The sequence below is a fragment of the Diadema antillarum genome, unplaced genomic scaffold (genome assembly GCF_040938485.1).
Source record: "Diadema antillarum isolate AM-2024a unplaced genomic scaffold, OU_Dant_1.0 seq00000113_RagTag, whole genome shotgun sequence".
NCBI classification, from domain to species: domain Eukaryota; kingdom Metazoa; phylum Echinodermata; class Echinoidea; order Diadematoida; family Diadematidae; genus Diadema; species Diadema antillarum.
In genome coordinates this window covers 171,673-187,855 of record NW_027271197.1, presented here as the reverse complement: position 1 = coordinate 187,855, position 16,183 = coordinate 171,673, and the positions used below count along the sequence as shown (strand labels likewise).

At 39.1% G+C, this 16,183-nt stretch overlaps 1 protein-coding gene across 1 annotated transcript; it reads right to left on the bottom strand.

The window, feature by feature from the left end:
• Positions 1 to 637: 637 nt before the first annotated feature.
• On the bottom strand, positions 638 to 15,073 carry LOC139727044 (uncharacterized). The gene is made up of 6 exons (XM_071638025.1): positions 14,953 to 15,073; positions 8,120 to 8,530; positions 6,354 to 6,451; positions 3,313 to 3,496; positions 2,326 to 2,493; positions 638 to 846 (listed from the first exon to the last, which is right to left on the bottom strand). The coding sequence occupies exons 1-6, from the start codon at positions 14,990 to 14,992 to the stop codon at positions 686 to 688; spliced, it is 1,062 nt and encodes a 353-aa protein (XP_071494126.1). The 5' UTR covers positions 14,993 to 15,073; the 3' UTR covers positions 638 to 685.
• Positions 15,074 to 16,183: the final 1,110 nt, after the last annotated feature.

Below are 16,183 nucleotides of genomic sequence, written 5' to 3'. Positions count from 1 at the left end.
AGTGTTACTGCTAACTCAGCGCTAACACCAGCAATAATCCCAACTTAAAATCAGTTGACCTAAAAATTGTGACGCATTTCCGGTAGTGAGTGTTGGCCTGGTTTTTGTATGTGTATGTTCTTGAAAGCACATGTGTTTGAGTGCATGTTTCATGCAAACGATTTAAAGGCAACAATCTCCACCCTCCCCTAGTCGTCACAAATTTATTTGGAGCCGTTCTCCAGTGTTGGAGAGGTGCTCAATGAAGGCCACTTTCAAAAAAACTACTTTTCCGCAAAACAGTGAGAAATGGAAAAGCTTCAGTCCATACTGTATTTATCATACATTTTCTGTGAATGATTTAAATTGAACTAGACTAGATTCTAAGACAAAGTCACAAATGCCAAATTCAAAGATTGAAGAGGTAGAGGAAGATTTCAAAAATGTTACCTGTCTGTTACAAAAAAAAAAAAATTGATACCACAATCACGGGTTGATACATCAACTCATTCTTCAAACATATAAAACCATCCAATGTCTAGTCGAAACGTGGCATTTTCATCAATCATGATGTGCAATATCTAAACCTTGGTGCCCGGTAAAAATGCCCTGGGGTGTGAGAACTTGCTCTTTTAAAATAGGGAGATTTTCTCTTCGACTCTGTGGATTAGGAGGACTTTCAACACCAGCGAACATCAACCACCACCTATGTGAGACTGGAGTAACGCGGACCTCCCGCATTCCGACGCTTGACGAGATACCACGTCAGGCCTACAGCGACGGACATGATGACGATAGCGATGATGATTCCGATGAGGATGTTGATGCCAATAACGCCATGATGGGGATTGCTCCCACATACAAATTCTATGCATAAAGGGACAAACAAAAAATGAAATAAATGCAGCCATGTTATTTTGTATGCAATACTCATATTTTTAAGCGTGTGTGTCACACACATATACACTGCTATAGCTTCTCTAAAACAGTACTATGGCTTTCTATAGCTCAGTCGGTAGAGCATCATGCTAGCAATCTGGAAGTCTTGGGTTCAAATCCCGATGGAATCCCATTAAAATTTTGCTTTGCTCATTTTTCCACTAATAAACAATACTCACTGTCTTGTAAGCATACAAAAAATCTTGAAGGCGGGGAAATCACCCCACTGCTTTCATCAGACTGATACACATATGGGCAAAGATGTTACTCAAGAATGCTTTCCACTACTGCTTCATGAGCCAAAGTATTCTGCATGCACTGAAGAAACTGTGTTTTGGTATTTTTTTTTCTTTGTTGAAAGAGAAATACAAGCCACGGTCACATTGGCAAAAGACTGCAAAGTTTAAGATTGCGATCTATAAGATCTCGAAGTTTTGCCTGTATGACCGCAAACTTCCTAAAAAATTCTAATGAAACTTCTTGCAAAATTTCCCACTCAAACCACTCTATGATATGTCAAAGAGCATGCAATTCTAAAGGGTATCAAAAGTTTCTTTGATGAAAATCGGTTTGGAAATGGCTGAGATATCCAAAACAAGGTGAAACAAAGAGATCCTAATAAAAGGCGTGGCCTGTCGCCTTTTATTATTATCACTTTTTTTGATATCTCAGCCATTTGAAAACCAATTTTCATCAACGCTGAATCCTTCTTAAAGTTACATGCTCTTTCATATTTCATGAGAGGTTTCTCATTATCTCACTTAGGAATGTTCGAAACATGAATCCCCACATCAACCAGTACTGTACAGTCCCTTTAAGATTGCGATCTATAAGATCTCGAAGTTTTCCCTGTATGACCGCAAACGTCCAAAAAAATTATCATGAAACCTCTCGCGAAATTTCCCACTCAAACTAGGGATATTTCCTGGAACCAGGGAAGCTTTTTAATCTTTGGGCAGTGTGAACTCTAGCAAGTGAAACTTTGCCCCGAAACCCCCTATGGACTTCTTTCCGTCAACCTCCTATAGTCTTTGCATAGGATTGGTACGGTAACCATTATCTGCTTTGCGTGGTGTGTTAAAATTTGCAACAAAATAAAGATACAAAAAACAATGCGCACCATGGACAATCAACATATTGTGGTCTATAGATCTTATCTGACGATGTTCACACTAGGCAATGGTGTGTTAAAGATTTGCAGCAGAACAAAGATAAAATAAACAATGCATACCAGGCACAGGAGAAATATTGCGTTTTAAACACATCGAACTGAGGATGTTCACTCTGGGTATTAAGAGTGTAGCTCCTGAACTCCCGTTTCAAGATACCCCAGAGCCTTCCCACTGTATCATCATGTTCCAACCCTAAGCAGCCACCTGGCGTCATAATTATGAACAAAGTTCTCACCTTTGCCCAGGGTGGTCCTACTCTCAGTAAGTCCGACAAACGGCTGAAGGTGAGGCTCGGTCAGGCTCACGTTGAACGACGCCAAACTGGCATTGAAAGAGTTGCAGGAGTAGTAAGAGCCGACAGGAACCTCAACGTTTTCGCTACTCGATGAAAAGGTAATCAGGCCTTAAGATACAGCAGAACAAAACACACAAGGTGATGAAAAATTGGAGCATTTATTTTTATGGGGAATTCAGTTTCTATTTTTTTTTTGTGAGATAATTATAAATCGCTGAGCCTTAGATATAACGGAGCACGCATTTCTAAGAGGAGTTTTTGAAACGGCTGAGATATCCAGAAACAAAGTATAAATCAAAGTGGTCCTAATGAGAGGTGTGTCCCACCTGTTATTAGGACCCCTGTTTCTGAATATCAACTATTTACAGTAAGGACCAATCTAAGGACCAGATTGAAGAACCACAGAGCTATCTGTGGTGATGAAAATCAATTTACCATTGACCCTTGACCCGCCAACACCCCCCCCCCCCCCCCATTTCGATTGGCCTGCAGAAAGGTCCACTATGCACCCCTCCCTAAAAAATCCTGTTTGCATGCCTGTCTTGTGATTAGTAGATAGTAGTAACAATACACTGGGTCAAAATTCCGACAAGGAGTACTACATAATGATAAAAATAATAAAAAAATAATAATAACAATAATACATGAAAAAACAGGGGCGGATCCAGGAATTCTGTAAAGGGGGGGGGGCGTGACTAATATTTCTGGTGCCACTTCCGGGTTTCATTTCATTGTTTTTCTTTTTATTTCTTTTGTTTTTTACGAAAAATAAAGGGGGGGCGTGCGCCGGTTGCGCCCCCCTCTGGATCCGCCACTGAAAAAGCTATACACCACTTATTACAAAAAAGTTTCTAAGCCCTTTTTTCCAGATGGTCATACTGATACACTTGAGAAATTGAAGCAAAAAATAAACATCGTCAAACTTACGTCCATTTATCTCATATAGACTAACAACAATAGCTGTCATGCTATACGTATCGACGGCGTGAAAGAAGCTCATGGATAACTCCCAGATGGCGTTGGATGCTACAAATCTCAAGGTGAATTCCGACTCCTTAGAACTGCACGTGGACTTGCTGGTCTCGCCGGAATCTGGAATCTCTACAGTTACCTGCAAAATCAGAAAGTGATATTGCAACAGGGAGAATGTTCAGGTGTAAGTTTCTTCAATTTGTCTCCCTCTACAAATCACATTTTTGTTAAGATCGCAACTGCTGATCTGTAATTAACAAACATATCGGGAAAAAATGAACCACTGGGACTTGAACCTGTCATCTACTGCTTTCCGGGCAGCGACACTACCACCAAGCTGTCTCTGGTTGCTGGCAGTGACATGATGAGCAAGGAATGAATACCCAAGCTCCGAAATTCCGACATTGTTATGTCAAGTAGTACAAGGCGGACAAGGCACATTAAATGAAAGAAATATATTATTCAGAGGGGTGATGGTTCAGGTTGTAGAGGGAGACAAATTGAAGGAACTAACACCTGAACCTTCAACCCTCTGAATAATATATTCATTTCAGGGAGAATGTTGTCATGAGATTGATTTTGATACCAAGAACTAGTAAGAGATGATGATGATGATGATGATGATGATGATGATGATGATGATGATGATGATGATGAGGAGGAGGAGGATGAAGATGATGATGAACATGATGATGACAATGATGATGATAATGATGATGATGAGGATGATCATAATCGTAATGACGATGATGACGATGATGATGATGATGATGATGATTTGCAATGTCCTGACCCCACTGTAGCCCCAACCAAGAGACTTTCATGGGGACTAAACCTTTTGGTAGAGTCTGTTAAATAACTCTGCATTTCACTCCTCTGAAAGCAATACCTGCCAAATCTTTACAAATACCAGAATGCATACTGGATGAAATGATGACCAAGTTTGAATTTCATCAAATGGACCAACCCTGTACTGCCAGTACATGTGCTAACACATGATGACATATGAGTCTCTTCATTGAACTAGAGAAATGGCACTTTCGGCTTAACCCCCCCTTCCCCTCTTTTTTTTTTCCTCTTTGAGCATCAATATGTCTTGGCTGCATAGGTGCATCACACTTCAGTAAATACAGATACCACTTATTGCGAGAAGTTTTCACCTGTACAGATTTTCTTTAACATGCTTGTCTATGACTCAACTTAGTCTATAACAGTGCAGTAATTTCAAAAACATGTACTATAATTGATTTTGCTCACAAGAGAGGATCTTATCAGTGAAACTGATGCTATGAAATGCTCAACTACTCCCAGACACATAACTCGCACACTGTGGAATGCATTAAAGGACAAGTTCACCTTCATAAACATAAGGATTGAGAGAATGTAGCAATATTAGTAGAACACATCAGTGAAAGTTTGAGGAAAATCAGACAATCCGTTCAAAAGTTATGAATTTTTGAAGTTTTTGTGCAGTAACCGCTGGATGAGAAGACTACTGCAGTGTATGTATAACTTAGATGTCACATGCGTACAACAATATAAGGAAAATATAAAGAGAATTTCACAAAATTCCATCTTTTGAAAAAAGTACACATTCCCCTGACTCGTTACCGACAAATGTTATGGGTAATATTATTCCCCCCGCCTTTAGAAAGAGGCAAGTCAAGTGCTCTTTTATTATGCGAAAAAAGTAAAAATATGTTGAATTTTCTTTTACATTTTCTTTATACTGTTGTACGCATATGACTCACAAGCTGTAGTAGTCTCCTCATCCAGCGGTTCCAACACAAAAATTTTAAAAATTCATAACTTTTGCATCGACTGTCCAATTTTCCTCAAACTTTCACTGATGTGTTCTACTATTATTGTTGCATTCTCTCAATCCTTATGTTTATGAAGGTGAACTTGTCCTTTAAGTGGAAATTTTCACAGTGTTGAAATTTTCGCGCATTTCGGGCAACCAGAAGCTAGCACTAAAATAACTAGAAATGTCGCTATGGCAACTGGTATGCCTCCGCCATAATGCATGATTCTCCTAATAGGTCTATAGTACATGTGAACAGTGTGTGATTACATTTTCACAAAATTGGCAAAATATTAAAATGACATGTTTGTCACAAATATGTTGAATGTTCACCTTCCTAGACCAAAATTTAATTGGATGAATAGGTTAGCATGAATTTGGGGATTTAAGACCTTTAACTTGACTTTGACCCTTTCATTAGTTTATGCATTGAGTAATTTTCAAGGTATGGAGAAAAAGTGCAATTTCCGTATTGAATAGTAAATTGTTATCATTTTCATCTGGCCTTTGACCCTAAAATTCATAAGAGAATCACTGTCAGGCAGAACATACACATACACTTGTATGATAACATTTTAATATAAAGAAAATTCAACATGCTTTCACTTTTCTTGAAAGAGCACTTGACTAACCGCTTTCAGAAAGCAGGGGGGAACAATTACTACCCTTAACATATATTAGTATCAAGTTGATGGAATGTGTTATTTTCATTTTAAAAAAATAAAATTTTGTGGAATTCTCAAATATTTTCTTGATAAGCCTTTGTTACGTCATAAACCCTCAGCTGCACGGCACGCTTCGCCTTAGCAGAAACTAGAGCACGCACTTTAGTGCGCGCATGCAAACCTCAAATACGCGCGGCCTGAACTCCCAAGTTCATCGACCCTACCTGCCAAAATATCAAAAATCCTTCATAAATTCCCCCAAAATTCTCGGATCACTACCAAAAGTTAATCGTTTGCTACTTGTGTCGTTCTAAACCTTTCCTGCAAGTTTCATTCCAATGAGTTCACTACAAATGTACTTTTTGAGTCATTTTGCACACAGACAAACTAACTAACAAACAAACAAACGATAACGAAAACATAACCTCCTCCCACAGCGGAGGTAAAAAGTGAGATTCTCTCCTGAGCTTGGACAGGTCTAAGTTTTAACTAGTTAGAAGAGAAAGAGTGAATACACAAATACTTACATTCTGTACATTGTATGAGATTGTTCCGCCAAAATCCATGAGCATGCACAGGTTATTGTTTTTATCCCTGACATGCCACTTCACACCATCCAAGGGCCCTGAAGGAAGACAAAAAACAAGTCATTTCATTTGCTTTTTCACTGGCTCACACTTTGTCTACTATGGTACAGTCAACTTTACGCAGGCTGATCTTGACTGGACTTCTGTTTTTTTTTTCCTTTTCGATTCTCTCACAACTCCTCCGAGAAGTCTCCGCGGGGACTTAACAAGTTGACGCCAGGTCGCCAACTAGAATCCACCCCAATGACGATACCAACTTCAAATCAAGAACAAGGAACTATGCATGCGGCAGTCAAACCTGCCTTAGCAGCCTCCTGCCCTATACAGCCAGTAAAAACAAATCCCACTGAAAGATGAGCCATGCTGAAGACCCTGTCTATAGCAGCCAACTGTCTATAATGGCCAATTTTTTTCATCTTCCTTGGGTGGCTGCTATGGACAGGTTGAGGTTGGACTGTATTTTCTGATAGTTCTTGTGTTCTGTACAGTAGAAGTATTCTTGTCAGAAGAGTATGTTCATACTTGATAGTGTGGAGGTACGCATCTGTGGGAAATCAGGTGAACAGTAAAACATTCTTTAAAAAAAAAGAAAATGTATTATAAAGGTATAAAGAATGATCGTTATGATTAATGGAAGTCAATAATGTAGCTCAAATATGGTTTGAAGACCCTGACTGCCCTGGATGGCTACCACAACAGTTCACAGATGCAGTTCTCAGTATTTTGTTGGGACTCTTACTTTGAGAACCACTTTTTGTTGGGCCAACATCCTCATGACACTTCCAAGACACATATTGGGGTTTTTTTAGTGCTTAAAATAGGAAAATGTCTATCAAGCGAGACAAAAACATCCATCATGCACTCAGGCAAAAGACAGAGACTTTGTAATAACTGTTATCTTACTACCAGAGGAGTGATCACAACAGAGTTATGACAAAAATGTACGCCAAAGGCCTTGGACAACTTGTAAAAAGTTGAGGAATCTATGTGTAGGAAGGAATATACGATGTGAATAGCAGTTTAATTTCTTGATGATCCATCAAATAGTTCCTGTGACAACCTGAGCGAAGAGTATTTAATTTATAAAGTGTTTATTCTGTTAATGAGTCACTCATGCATGCTGTGCAGCATATAACATGATCTACATTGTATGTCACAGTGAAAGTACAGTTTGTCTGAAAAAAAAAATTGTTCCAGTAAAACTACTAATATATTATATCAATTTCAATTTTGTTTTGAGCTACCAAATTATGAAAGTATGTACATCCGCAGGTAGAGAAAAGATTCCTCTCCCAGGGAAGGCTTAAAGAATTTCAAAAGAATTTCAATTTCATTTATCATAAGCGTGCAAAATTTTGCGTTCCAAGCCTGTGTAATACAGTGACATTATAGTCTAAAATCATGTACCATGGACCCTAAGGGTCCATGCATGTACATGTACAAATATATCTTTTAGGTACAATGTCAATAGTTTTCTTAAAGGTTATGTCAGTGTTTAGCCAGATTCATCTTATTTTGTGTCTGGAACTGATAAGTCACAGGACCCATAATATACCGGTACTGCTGTTATACTGAAACTTAAATTCTCACTATACATCTACAATGTATGAATAAAAAGATAACTGACTGTTTATCTGACCAACTGCAAAACTTACACTGGACTGAACTGCAATGCTTTAGACAGAATTCTCTTCTCAAATTCTTACCAGTGGTTGGTGAAGCTGTAGAAATGTTGCCTGTTGAATCAGGTGTTGTAATGTTAGCTGTCGAATCTGATGTGGTACTAGTAGTTAAGTTGGCTGTCATGGTACCTGACGTTGTCCCAGTTGCACTGGCAGTAGTTGCTGCAGTAGTTTCAGCAGTTGTAGCATCAGTTGTAACATCAGTTGTGGCAGCAGTTGTAGCATCAGTTGTAGCAGCAGTTGTTGCTACTGTTGTAGCATGCGTTGTTGCTTGAGTTGGAGTTGTTGAAGTTGCCGCCATACCTTCTGAGGTAGTTGCAGTAGTACTGGCTGCTACTGTTGGTGCTGTGGTGGTGGTGGTACCAGCAGGTGTAGTTGTTGCTGCAACACACACTAAGGTCATCATGACTGCCAACAAGGCCACACATGTATGCCCTGTGTGAGTGACAGAGAAGATAAAGACAGGATACAAGTATTTTTTGCATGAAACACAAATGGCTAATGACCCAGTAGCATCTGGATACCATATGTAATGTATATTATTTGCGAATCCTATACCAAACTCAGGGGTGGATCCAGGAATTCTGTAAGGGGGGGGGGGGGGGGGCAGTGCCGTATATTAAGAGAGTCTGGCCAACTCATAAATTGGACGCCATGTCGTTACCCAGCGTACAGTGCGCTTATGGTTTTAGCGTGTGCGCTTGGTGGGTTAAGTGTGTACGCGCAGGAGTCCCAAAGGCACGGTGTTGCTTGAGAGAGAGAGAGAGAGAGAGAGAGAGAGAGAGAGAGAGGGGGGGGGAGAGAAAGGGGGTAGGTTGAGGGGGGGGGACATTCTTTCATTCCATCCATGTTGAACAAAGCCAACAATCAATCATTTTACACATTCAAATAGACACAATAAGCACACAGGTATACCGTATAAATAATAGGGAAGCTGTCTAAAGGACATAACTCCTGAATATATGATGAATTATTGCTGTGAAAATAAAAGAAGAATTCACAGTAAGTCGTTGTCCAGGGAACAAGAATATTGTATAACAACATGATATATAAATTTACAATTCTAGCTGTGCAGAGGATAGACGAATTCCACAGTTATTACTGTTTCGCACGTAAATACATTGTAATCATCAATTACCATCCTATTTAGTCCCATTATGTGTGAAACTGACATGAAGGCCGATTAGTATGTACCTATGTACAATGTACAACATGAAAACGTCACCGATATAAAGGTATGTAAAAATGATCTAAAATTGTTTAAAAATAATATTTAAAAAAAACATGTTGAACGAAAGCACAAGTACTGTACTTTATGAGGGATATCCTCAGTGACATCTGTACCAAATAATAATTAAAAAAAACCCACACAAATAAAGATGTTCTAATGGCGACCGGTATTCCTCCGCCATATTACATTGTTCTCTCAGCAGGTGTAGAGTACGTCTTGACAATGTTACACGACAGTTTCACATAATTGGCAGAAAAAATGGCAAATTTGTCACTAAATTTGATGCGTCGAATGTTTACTTTCCTTGAATTAGGTATGAATGGATGTCTTTTATTGTTTAAGAGAGGAAGTATTAAGGAATTTGAGCACTTTTACTTTTGCTTACTTCTCACTACTTTTTACTTACTACTATTTTCATGGCAACACTTTCAACGGTTATTTTAAAACAATATAAAATTCTGTCATTTCAGTATTTTCACCTACCTTTGACCATCATGGCCAAAATCTTTCCCTATCACGCGTCATTGTGTAGTAATGAGGGTATGCAAATACGTGTACCATATTTTGTTTTAAGTTTGTGAATTGGGTAATTTCCAAGGTATTAAGGAACTGCATGGGTAATAGTATTTCAACAATAGATAGTAGAATTTTAATATTACATTTTACCTGACATTGATCCTTGACCCTTACCCCCCTCCCATACCCCCCCCCCCCCCCCCCCCCCTAAAAGAAAATAAAAATAAATACAATCACGAGAAAATCACGGTCAGGCAGTAAGTTTCGTTTGGAAATACCTGTACTTATACCTCCAGATATTGCATATAGATATGGGGGAAATAGTGATATTTTAAGAATTTAACCATTATATACATGATTTTGACCTTTCACTTTGAGCGTGTTTACACAAAAGTTTAGGCCCTATAAGCTAAAAACAAAACTTCGTCCACTCACACAAGCATACATGTCAAGTTTCATTACCTCAAACGGTGTCCACAATATTGATTGCGATATGAAGGACAGACGGAAGGACGGACGGACGACCAAAACAAATGCCTCAGGCAACACTTTCTTATGTTATAGATGGCGGAGACATACAAATGTGAATCAAAACTTGGATAGTCTGAAAGACACCGCGAGGAATCCAAAGAAAACAAATCAGATATATATTTTCCCGTCGCACTCTGATTTCCCGCTTTTTCCTTTGTTTTGGATCTGTCGGAAAACGGTGCATCATTACATTAAGAGCCAGGTCGGTTCGCGCAACGCCATGCTGCGCAGGTAGGCATGACGAATCTTCAGTTTATGGCAATAAGATATCAAGATATCTTTCGTGTTGTACCTTCTACTTCAATAAAGTTGACAACCTTACGGCAATGACATAGCCCCACTGCACCATGACTGATATTCAGGGGAAGTCCCCAAGGCAAGCAATATTAGCGCGTAGCTGCGCGTAATGAACAATGGGCACTGCGTATGAGCTCTGCTCGCGCCTGCGTGATTGACTTTGGTAACGACATGGCGCCTGTAGGTCACGGGACCAGCTTTTGACCAATCACAGGCTTCAAAACACCTAAACCGAAAACCGAGTTGGCCAGACTCTCTTAATATACGGCACTGGGGGGGGGGGGGGGGGGGGGGGGAGGCGTGACTAATATTTCTGGTGCCACTTCCGGGTTTCATTTCATTTTTTTCTTTTCATTTGTTTTGTCTTTAACGAAAAATAAAGGGTGGGGGGCATGTGCCGGTTGCGCCCCCCCCCCCCCAACCCCCAACCCCCCCCCCCCCCCTCTGGATCCACCACTAGAACTGTGTACAGCTTTATCACTGATCTTAATGAAATTACACACAGAGTCAAAGAATAGCCTAGACTGAAGTTGACTATTCCCAAAGAGCATAAAACATCTTTACCTCTGCCACGGGAAGAGGTAAATGTTTTCATCACCTAAATTAACGAAAAGTCGGTAATGGTTTCAGATAAAAACTTGCAGGAAAGGTTGAAAATGACACAAGGAACAGATGATTAAATTTTGGTAGTGATCCAGGAATTTTTATGGATTTTATGCAGGATTTTCGATATTTTGGCAAGTAGGGTCAACGAACTCCAAGAATTTGGGAGTTCATGCTGTGCATTTTTTAGGTTTTCATATATACGTGCATTAAAGTGTGCGCTCTAGTTTCTGCTGGGGCAAGGCGCCTGCGCCACGCAGCTGATCGAAGTTGAAGACGTAACTACTTAAGGGCTTCTGTACTAGGACATCAGGTGATCTCAAGCATGCATTAAATCTGGGTGGAAATCATTGACCTAGAGCTAGGGACGAACAAGATCATTTGTGGAAATGAGCTGCTTTGCGGAGGTCTGCGCTCTCAGAGTGCTTCTCTAGGTAAAAATGCATTAACGCTTTGAACATCTGTGCATGACTTCTGCAGAATGTCTTACATTGTATCTTCCATAAGCACAGCTCTTCCAATCATTTTACAGCATACACATGTACATATCCACAAACTGTTTGCAAGTACTGTTGGTGCATGTTTAGAGGCAAATCAGCATGCGACCTCTGACCTCCATGAGGCACATGGTTGAGTCGTCTGACTTCATTAATGACTTTTCTCAATAAACGATAATTGTTGACAGTTTAGACTTGAAACATTTACAAATTATTTCATCTATTATTCACATTTTGTATTTTTATCAGATTTACTTAACATCAATTGATTAAACTGCTTCAAAATTTACACTGGCTGTTTCTATCCTTGACTCACATTTTAGAAAAAGCTCTATACTGGGTTTGTATTTCATCTGCAGATAGTAAATATTTGCATTTGCCTTGAAAGGACAAGTCCACCTTCATAGACATGGGGATTGAGTGCATGCAGCAACAGAACAGACAGTAAGAGTTTGAGGAAAATCGGACATTCCGTTCAAAAGTTATGATTTATTTTTTTTTTTGCGTGTGTTTCTGCTTGTGCAGTCATTGCTGGATGAGAAGACTACTACAGTGCATGATGCCACATGTGTACAACAATATGAAGAAAATATAATGGAAATTCAATATATTTTCCATTGAATTCTCAAATTATAAAAGAAAATTTGATTTGCCTCTTTCGGAAGGCAGAAGAAATAATTTAACATGATGTCAGTGACAAGTTGAGGATATCACAATATGTGCACTTTTTTTCAAAAAAAAAATAGTGAAATCCTCTTTATATTTTCCTTATAAATATCGTTATACGCAAGTGACATCATACACTGTCATAGTCTTCTCATCCAGCAGTGACTGCACAGATACTTTAAAAATGAATTTGTAACTTTTGAACAAAATATCAGATTTTCCCCAAACTTTCACTGATGTGTTCTACATTGCTGCTTTCATTCAATCCATGTGTATATGAGGTGAACTTGTCCTTTAAGTTTTCTTCAAATCAAAATAAACAATTTGTAGGGCCTATACACATCAACTCACAAAACAATAGTAACAAAAAATGTTTAAAAGTTATGGAGAATGAAATTTAAAGATTGAAGTCATAGAAAAACACTAAAAATCACTGTAGTTCCCCATATTTATATCTGAAAATTACAAAAAAGCAGGTGCTTAAAGGGATGGTACAGTATTGGTGGAGATGAGAATTGGCTTTTAACTTTTTGCGAGATACCAAGAAATCACTTATGATATAGTACAGAGCATAACATATTTTAAGAGGAATTCAAAGTTTATTTGATGAAAATCTGGTTTGGAATCACTGAAACATCCGAACACAAAGTAAAACCAAGGAGGTATACCTCCTTGGTAAAACAAAGCGATAGTAATAAAATGTGGGTCCCACACTTTATTAGAATCACCCTTTTTAGGATATCTCAGCCATTTCAAAACCAATTTTCATCAAATAAACGTTGAATTCCTCATAGAATGACATGCTCTTTCATATTTCATAAGAGGTTTCTCAGTATCTCGTCAAAAAATTTTAGAAACCTTGATTTAGGTCTCAACCAAAACTATACTATCCATTTAAATTGTGGGGATAGGTCCTCAGGAGAAAAAAAAAAACAGTTAGCATACACACACATACACACAAACACACACACATTCCAACAAGCATGCACGCACAAACCAATAAACAACACAGACAAAGGAAAGAGAGAGAAAGAGAAAAAGAAGAGAAAATAGCTATTTTATACAAGCTATCAACTCTCCTTGGAAACATTTTGCCTGTTACTATAAAACTGGAACATTTGCATTGCTTTCATTTAAGTGACATATCAACATGTTCTTCATGTATGAAACTAGCTGTAGTTCAGCAATGGTACACAAAAACATTTCTTTGTGAGAACTAACACAAACTTTGCAAATGTAGTGGCAAACTGCTCCATTGTTGGAACATATCAGGTGGAGACTTTTCCCAATGTTGGTCAATTGCCATTTTTTCTACATTTCCCTCCTTTGCAACTTGCCATGGATGCATGTTGTCCCCACCACATACCAAAATGTGCAATATGTACCGGGTACTCATAGATGCATCTCTACCAGATGGCTGTGGTACGGTACAAGAGTCTTTTAGCTAGGATCATCTACGTACGGACAGTAGTTCGTACTAGTAGCTAGACTAGATCACTAGACTAGACATAGAGTGGGCAAAATTAGCAAAGGGTCGGTCACGGTGGCTGTGGGGGAGGGAATAAGCCAGTTAGCAGTTCCCTTTTGCACATGAGCAGGAAAAAAAGTCATTCGTAATGTCAAAAGGCATCTTGGTTTTTAAATTCACTGGGATAAGCATCTGTGATGAAATGATCATTCATGTAATCCTAATGAATGCTGCTTGCCAGCACATTCACCTGACAGCAAAAGTGGTAGGCAATATCAATGTCAGAAAGAGATTGTTAATAGTAATACATTCACTGCAAAATAATGAAATGGATGCTTTCCCAAGTGTTATTGACGATCATTCTGGCCATCTGGTCTATAGCTATAAAGCAAGTTCTTTCTTTGTTTGAACAGGATGAATGAATTCCATAATACATTGTAACCTATTGTAAAGCTTCGTATGAAGCATTATGTCACTCTAAAATGAGTGAAGTGCCCCTATTATAAACCAACTGAGAAAAAAGAAAAGTCATTTCGACCAATAACATGCCCATGGGCAGATGAGCTAACTCCGGACTGGCTTATAATATTCAGACCCAAGGAAGTCTAATAAAGATCTGACTTCCATATCTCGATCCTTGATCCTCCTCCTCCCCCCCCCCCCCCCCCCCCCCCCCCACCGCCCCTACCACCACCACCACCGCGGCTATCACCGCTAAAATGTTCCCATAACGTACCACTCCAGGTCTAGACTACATCATGATCGTAAACCCCGAAAATGCCCTCTATACCATACATACTAACTAGGACCAGCTATAGGATCTACACCATTCCTGCTAGCTACTACTACTACGCACTAGTACATTGTACCGGTACTACGGTTCTCAGCTACCCTCCGTGCATGTTGTAAACACACGCACTCAGTACGTAGTAGCGTGTTCTGTATTGCGCAATAGCAAAGTCCGGAGCGGAGCGCAGCCATAAGAAAGTTTTTAGGGGCTTACTGTTTAACTTATGGAAATGGTCTGCTATTGCTTTCATTCACATACCTGCATGATGTCCCTGGTTGAAAACAGATTGGTAAGACATCGTCTGTTCGTGTAGATGCACGGTTTTACCTTAAGCAAGCGATGGATCGTCTCAAGCCTTTGAACACACGTATTGCCTGCGTCAGTTCCTATGCCGAAAGGCCTTGGTGTATGAAATGGGAAGAACGAACAGCAACCGCGGTATCGTGTGTATGTTATACAAGTATAATTATCATCAGTCACATGATACACCGCAAGGTTGCTCTGCCTCGTCTGACGTTATTTCCGGATAGTCCGGTGGAAGCTGAGTGGGTTGAAGTCTTTCCGACCCGGAAGATCACGTGCATGTTTAAAAAGGAAGTAAAAGTGGTTTTTTTTTTTCCTTCTTTCTTTTTTATATTCAATCATGCTTAGAGCATTGAAGCAAACTCAGCTTTTATTTAGGCTATGGATCTACAACATGAATGTTGGTGAATTTAATCCAGGAGGCATATGAAAACACGGATCAAACGATTTTAGAAGTTTTCTATCAAAATTAGGATAATATGAGGTAATTTCCATATTATGTACAGTATCGTCTAAAAGATACAGCACACTGCAGGCGTTGTTGTTTTTGTAATGTTTGTTTTTTGTTGCTGTTGTTGTTGTTTGGGTTTTTTTTTTTTTTGGGGGGGGGAGGCATGTATATTTCTGCATTGTGCCACTTCCGGGCTTACTATCAATCGGACGAGCAAAAAGCGTATGTCCACCCAGGTGTATAGTTAGATAGATACTCAGGCCTATCTATTACTATTTATAGGCCTATAGAAGGTACGTTGGTTGGCACCTAGTGAAAACCTGGATATCCTTCTTTATGAAATTAGCCTATACCAAGCATGCACTGAGTCAGTGAAATAGCGTAATATGTAGAGCCTAATAATATAGGTTTTGCTGCCCAATTTCATCAGATTTGCATTCGAATTATCCTAATGAAAAGGCGTTCAAATTCAAGCGATTTTGATCACTTCATTTGACGAGGAATCCTGTGCCATGCTTTTAAGTATCATCAATTGGCACAATGAGCTAATTTTCATTTACATGTGCAATAGCCTAGTATAATATTAGATGGTAGGCCTTTATAAATAGGCCCACCACATACCATGTACAATCAAATGATTTGGAAAAGATTGTTTTAAAGCAAGTGTGTTAATTGTTGTTGTTTACGATCTTGCTTGAGATGATAGACTTTTAGCTTTAGATATTGACTTAGACT